Source organism: Gekko japonicus, unplaced genomic scaffold (genome assembly GCF_001447785.1).
Source record: "Gekko japonicus isolate JY-2015 unplaced genomic scaffold, Gekko_japonicus_V1.1 scaffold4218, whole genome shotgun sequence".
In the NCBI taxonomy this organism is placed as follows: domain Eukaryota; kingdom Metazoa; phylum Chordata; class Lepidosauria; order Squamata; family Gekkonidae; genus Gekko; species Gekko japonicus.
In genome coordinates this window covers 25,764-32,439 of record NW_015163733.1, presented here as the reverse complement: position 1 = coordinate 32,439, position 6,676 = coordinate 25,764, and the positions used below count along the sequence as shown (strand labels likewise).

The window sequence follows — 6,676 nt, the reverse complement described above, 5'->3', positions numbered from 1 at the left end:
TGATATTGATGGAGGGGGGGGGACTCTAATAGGGGCATCACCCAGTGCGGACGCCGCTACCTTCACCTTCTTTGCCGCTTTGAGGGGCTTAGAGGAACCGTTTTTTGCGGACGTCTCCTTACTTGTCTTGGGTCTCTTCTTCACTGGTGTTGAGGCGGAGGATTACGCCTTCAATGCCGGAGGCTTTGGCGTCGGTTGAACGATGTCAAAGGCAGGCCTCAGTACCGGAGCCATCGATGTTGAAGGTCTCGGAATCGATCGTTGTGGAAGGATTTAGAGCCGATTCAAGGGGCGCCACTTTGAGGCGCGCAGCTCTGTTTTTTCGGGTTTGGTTTGAAAATATGGCACAGTGCTGGCAAGAGAGCGGTCTGTGAGACTCTCCCAAACACAAAATACAGAGGGTGTGGTGGTCAGGTGGTGCGAGTTTACTACCGCAACGGTGACACCGGTTAAAAAAAGCCCCACTTTTTCTCCATAGAATAAGAATGTAGTGGAGAAAGAAGGGGGGGAGGTAGAGCCCGAAAGCCAAGCTGAGGTAAATGGAACTTTCCCCCCTCAGGAAAAATAAAGTCTTTTTTTAAAAAGTTTTTGTAGATAACAAAGAGGTAACACAAAAAAGGTAAATAACTGAGGAAAAATCCAAAGAGCCGTGAGGCAAATAGCCAAAAATATGGAACTGATCAGACCGACAGAGAAAAGGTCTTTCCAATGCGGCAGCAAGAAAGGAACGCAATCTTTTTTCCAAAGACAGAGCCCCCTAGGGGAAACAAGTGTCTGTTCTAGGCACAGTCTCAAGTCTTTCCCCACTCAAACAAGGAAAAGGGAAAAGGGCAGCTGCCGCCGACATGGCTTGCCATGGCACAGGTAGGCTACAGAAGGAACCTGCGGCCCCTTCCCCATAGTTCTGGTCTTCAGTGCATTGCAACCCCCCCTCCCCCAAACATCACATTCCATTTCCTCAACACGCTCCGAGCGCGGAAGTTCAGAATGCGGCAGACAGACAGCATGTTGGAACAACTCTGTCTCTAATGAAACATAAATACACAACATATACGCACATGATTCATACGCCATACCGTCAGCCATCTGCGTGTGTTCTTTGCATTCTAATTCTGTTGGCTTCTCACCATAACTTGCTCGTCCTCCGCTTGTGGATCTTGTCTAGCACAAGCAGAGCTGCGCTTAACCATGAGAGTTTCCCTGACTCTTTCCTTCCCCCATCTTCTGTTCTCTCCTGAAATTACTATCTGACTGGGGAGGAAGAAGTCCCCTGCAAGCTTTCTGGCTAGAACCTAAAAAGGTAAGTCAAACAGAACAGAAGGCCGACAATAAAAACTTAATTATATAGTATGAAAAGCTCTTTGCTTAAGGACAATTTTACTGAGGACGCTTTGGCTAAACGACCTTTGGAAGGCACTTTCTGGACCAGAAATGAGTATCAGTGAAATATCATTTGGCATGTGACTGCACCTTTGGAGGCCTCATTGATACTTTTATTCTGTGCCTGGTGGGTTTCACTTTGGAACAATTCTTTTCTGGTCCATCTTGTATCTATGTTGCATAAACTGTATGATTGTACTGTATTATGATGTAAGCCAATATGCTCCTCATTGTGTTTGACCTCTGAAGAAGGCCTACACAGGCCGAAATGCGTCAGGTCAAGTCCATTGGCCCTTGTGTGGTAGATTTTGGCATTTTTACGTGAGGTGTGATTGGGCCCTTACACGCTTTTTAATTCTTTGTTAATAAATACATGTATCTTTTCATACTAAGTTTCTATTGTTGGCCCTCAATTCTGTTTGATTTACCTTTTTAGGTTCTGGATCCCAGGTTTCGGGGTTAAGTCCCTTCCCTCCCCAGCTTTCTGGCTAGGACGTGATCCGAATAGTATACTATTGACAGCAGTCAAAGCCACAATTGCTTGTTCCTGGAAAGAAACCAAACCTCCCACAACCGCCTCTTGGTATGCCCTAGTCTGGGATTATTTTTTACTAGAGAAATGTACGGTCTTCTTCGACGAGAGCCGCAACGAGAGGGATCTGTACAAGCCGTCAGAAAAATTGTCACTTTTTAAAGAGAGAAATGACTTCTCGATATAAAGTTAAAAAGCAGTTAATATTATTTTCATAGTCAAAGATCGGCTCTTAGTCAGCTCAGTCCTTTCCTTGGAATTGCCTCCCGAGGGCAAATATCTACGTAATTAGCACTGCTCAACTAAATAGTATAAGGGCACATTAAAAAGTATTATTGAACTGGTTTTTTTTTTTTAAAAGAATGCTTTTCTTAATGTAGCTCACCGAGTTGACAATGTTTGTATTGCTCTGTTAAACAGTTGAAAATTTTAATAAAAATAATTTAAAAATAAAAAAAATCTCCCCAACGGGAACCTGAAGCAGCTTATATGGTCTCACTCGTCTCTGTCTTATCCTCACGGCAACCCTGTTACATCACGCTGACTTTCGATTCCAAAAGCGGCACACTGAGAATCCCGGGCAAGGGACCTGTCCCCCCCCACGAACCTTTTCCTCCAACGGCATGACCAGGATGCCGCCGACTTTCAGCAAGCTCTTCATGTAATCTTCGTGTTCCTTCTGGACGCCGGCACCGCAGTAAACACGGTCGTACTGGGTGCACTCAGGGGAGAGCTCCAAACAGTTGCCGGAGATGAAGGAGGGCTCGCAGAACTCGAACCTGAGAAGAGAGAAGGATGGCTGCGAGAAAAACTTCTACATGGCATGAGGACTCGACCAGACCAGTTTGGTGTAGTGGGTAAGTGCGCGGACTCTAATCTGGGAGAACCGGGTTTGATTCCCCACTCCTCCGCTTGCACCTGGCTGGATGACCTTGGGCAAGCTGTTGTTCTGGCGCAGCTGTTCTTGAAAAAGAGCAGTTTCTGTCAAGAGCTCTCTCAGCCCCACCTACCTCACAGGGTGTCTGTTGTGGGGAGGGGAAGGGAAAGGAGTTTGTAAGCCGCTCTGAGACACCTTTGGGTAGTGAAGGGCGGGATATAAATCCAATCTCCTCCTCCTCCTCCCTCCTCCTTCCTTTGTGTATAAAATAGATTCAAGAGCCAAGGCACCAAACCCCTTGACTTTGAGGCAGGCGAACGTACATATGTGGGTCCTGCGAAGTCTAATTTGATATTTCAAAAGGCTCAAGCCTGAATATTACAGTCCTGGAAGATGGGCACGCTCCAGAACATGGCTCTCCCAAGAGAAATTTAGCAAACGCAGTGTTCCAAGAGAACTGAGGATTTATTCATGTCTTTAATTAATTTATATCCCACCTTTCTTCCCAATACGGTTCCAAGCAATGCTCCCTCTAAGCTGTGGAGTTGTGAGCAAAAACTCTACTCTGTGAGCCACTGGCATTAAAGTTTGTGAGTGAGCGATTTGGCTCCTGCATAAATGAGTTTGCGCTGGAGCCGTCCTTCCTGAGCTGAGGCAAAAATGTGTGAGCCGGAGGCTAAAAAACTGTGAGCTAGCTCACACTGACTCAGCTTAGGGGGAACACTGCTCCCAAGGTGGCTTACGTCTCTCTCCTCGCAACAACCCTGAGAGGTAGATCAGGCTGAGAGAGTGCAACTTGCCTAAGAAGAAGAGGAGGAGGAGGAGGAGATTGGATTTATCCCCCGCCCTTCACTACCCAAGGGAGTCTCTGAGCGGCTTACAAACTCCTTTCCCTTCCCCTCCCCACAACAGGCACCCTGTGAGGTAGGTGGGGCTGAGACAGCTCTGACAGAAACTGCTTTTTTTCAAGAACAGCTGTGCCAGAACTATGGCTTGTCCAAGGTCATCCAGCAGGTGCAAGTGGAGGAGTGGGGAATCAAACCCGGTTCTCCTAGATTAGAGTCCACGCACTTAACCACTACACCAAACTGGCTCACCCAGTGAGCTTCCATGGCACGAGTAGGGATCCAAAATCCAAACCTGGGTCTCCCAGATACTAGTCGGACACTCTTAACTGCTACACCATGCTGGCTCTCATTAAAATTAAATTTAAAATATTCATTAAAATATGTACATTTTAAAAATGTACGCTAAAGAATGAACATGTCCCATGCATGTAAAAAGGGACTTGTATCTGAGATTCTGACTGGCAAAAGCTCTCCAAGATCCCTTCAAGTGGAAATGTCAAGCACTGATTCCATGCAACCCCCTCCCCGCCTAGCTGACCAGAGCATGTGCTCTAGCCAAGAGATATACTGCTTTCCCTTCTCCAAGTGGTACAGTTCCAAGGTGTGTTTGGAAGAGATGTTTCACCAGTGTGGATATGCATGGATTATTGCGTTGTGAGCAAGAGATTTGGCTACTGCATAAATTAGTTTGCGTTGGGGCCATTCTTCCTGAGCTAAGACAAAAATGTGTGAGCCAGAGGCTAAAAAACTGTGATCTAGCTCACACTAACTCAGCTTAGAGGGAACACTGTCTAGGACTGGGTTACCTGCTTTTGTCAAAAAAGTCTTGACAAATTGACCAGTCAAATACAGTCAAACAAGCACGTCCAGCAGTAGAAAAGAGCAAGAGTACAGGAGTATCTTGAACACAGACAAAATTTGCGGCAAATGTCATTTGTCTGCTAATGGCATCCGGCATCTGAAATCACTCCAGTTTCCAAGATAGAAGGACAAATGGACTCACGTTCTAGCTGTATCTGAAGAAGTGAGCAGGGACTCACGAAAGCGCCTCCCCTGCCACAAATTCTGTGAGTCTTTAAGGTGCTACTGGACACTTTGCTCTTTTCTACGGCTACAGTGACTAACACGGCGACCCATCCTGATCTATCTCCATGGAAAGTACTCCTAAAACATTAACTCTGTGTAGAACAAAGAGAGACTCTTAATCAGTTTCGTCTAGAAGCCACTTACGTAAGCAAGTTAATTATTATGGCGGGACAACGAAAGCGAATTAAAAAAAAAATATTGTGACCATTTCAAAACGTTAGGGAAGGTTTCCATCGAATGCAAATAATTCAATTTTATTCCAGACCCTATGGTTATTTACAAGTAAAAGAAAAAGGAAATCAAAAGATGAAGCAAACGGTAACCGCTAGGAAAAATGGCACAAAAGTGAGTTTGGAGATGCCACCTGTTCTCACGGGAGAAGCTTTGCTATGCTTGCTAGGTTGCCCCCCCCCCAGCCCCTGCAGATCTGATTGCCAACCTCCAGGTAGCACCTGGAGATCTCCTGCTATTACAACTGGTCTTCAGACAACAGGGAGGGAGCCCGTGGACCACTGATCAGCCGGAGGGCCCTTTAAATCTTGCAGGAGGGGAGGGAGGGGGCGCATGCCCCCCCCCTTATTATGACAAATAATGGCAGCCCCAACAGAAATATTTTCCCCCCACAAGGCACAAAACCCTGGCTCCGGGCCTGAGAACAAGTCTTCGTTTCATACGGCGTAAATCTTCCACTCCTAGCTGCTTTCCACTCCCCGATTCAGGAACCACAGGTGCGTCACAGTCACAGGAGTAAAAATAGAAGCAACCGTCTGACATGAGCTCGACAGCCACATCAGAGCACACCGGGCCGGGGGGAGGGGGCGATCCTCAACTCCTCTTTGCCTACTTGTCCGCCTCTCTGTTTTGCCGACGTTGAGCGTTACGACCAGGAATGATCATCCCGAATGATGGAAGTCAGACCAATGCTCCCTCTAAGCTGCGGAGTCTTGTGAGCAAAAATTTGACTTTGTGAGCGAGCGATTTGGCCGCTGCGTCAATCAGTTGGCTCTGGAGCCGTCCTCTCTGAGCTAGGACAAAAATGCGTGAGCCGGAGGCTAAAGAAAACGGTGAGCTAGCTCACACTGACTCAGCTTAGAGGGAACACTGAGTCAGACACACACACACACACACCCCTCCGGTCTTACTTGTCAAAGCTGTCGCTCGTTCTGATGAAGAAGTCCAGTTTTTGCTTGGCGTACTCGATGACGTCGGAGTGGAGCTCCACGCCGTGATTGACCCCGAAAGGACCTGTGTGTTTAAGAAAAGGGAATGGAGAACTTTTTTGAGGGCGACTGCATGAAGAACCGGCTCCGATTCTAAGACGTTCTCCCCCTCCAACCCCGGCCAGGAGGAAACAACGGAAAGGGTCACTCCAGTTTGGAGTCTGACACCTTGGCGGCACCTTCTTCTTGACTACCTGGACCGAACGTGAAGACAAGTGGAAAACGGTATCGTATTAAAGATGCAGACAAATCCACTGTACATTAACGGCTACAGCTGGGCAGCGAAGAAGAAGAGGAGGAGGAGATTGGATTTATGCCCCGCCCTTCACTACCCGAAGGAGTCTCAGAGTGGCTTACAATCTCCTTTCCCTTCCCCTCCCCACAACAGACACCCTGTGAGGTGGGTGTGGCTGAGAGAGCTCTGACAGAAACTGCCCCTGAGAGAACAGCTCTGAGAGAACTTGTGACTGACCTAAGGTCACACCAGCAGCTGCATGTGGAGGAGTGGGGAATCAAACTCGGTTCTTCCAGATTGCAGTCCGCGCTCCTAACCACTGCACCTACCTCTCCCGCTATTACAACCTATCTCCAGACTAGAGATCAGTTCCCCTGGAGAAAACGGCTGCTCTGGTATAGAGAGAGCTCTTTCAAGGACTGCTCATGAGAGAACAGCTCATAGAGAACTTGTGACTGGCCCAAGGTCATCCAGCAGCTGCAAGTGGAGGAGTGGGGA

General features: G+C 47.6%; 1 protein-coding gene across 1 annotated transcript in view; it reads right to left on the bottom strand.

Moving 5' to 3' along the window:
• PCMTD2 (protein-L-isoaspartate (D-aspartate) O-methyltransferase domain containing 2) overlaps positions 1-5,968 on the bottom strand; it is a gene marked incomplete at its 5' end in the record, with an annotated part of 17,178 nt that extends 11,210 nt beyond the window's left edge. The window contains 2 exons of the mRNA XM_015407877.1: positions 2,520-2,691; positions 5,866-5,968. Of these exons, the coding sequence (XP_015263363.1) occupies positions 2,520-2,691; positions 5,866-5,968 (275 nt within the window). The remainder of the gene's footprint in view (positions 1-2,519; positions 2,692-5,865) is intronic.
• Positions 5,969-6,676: the final 708 nt, after the last annotated feature.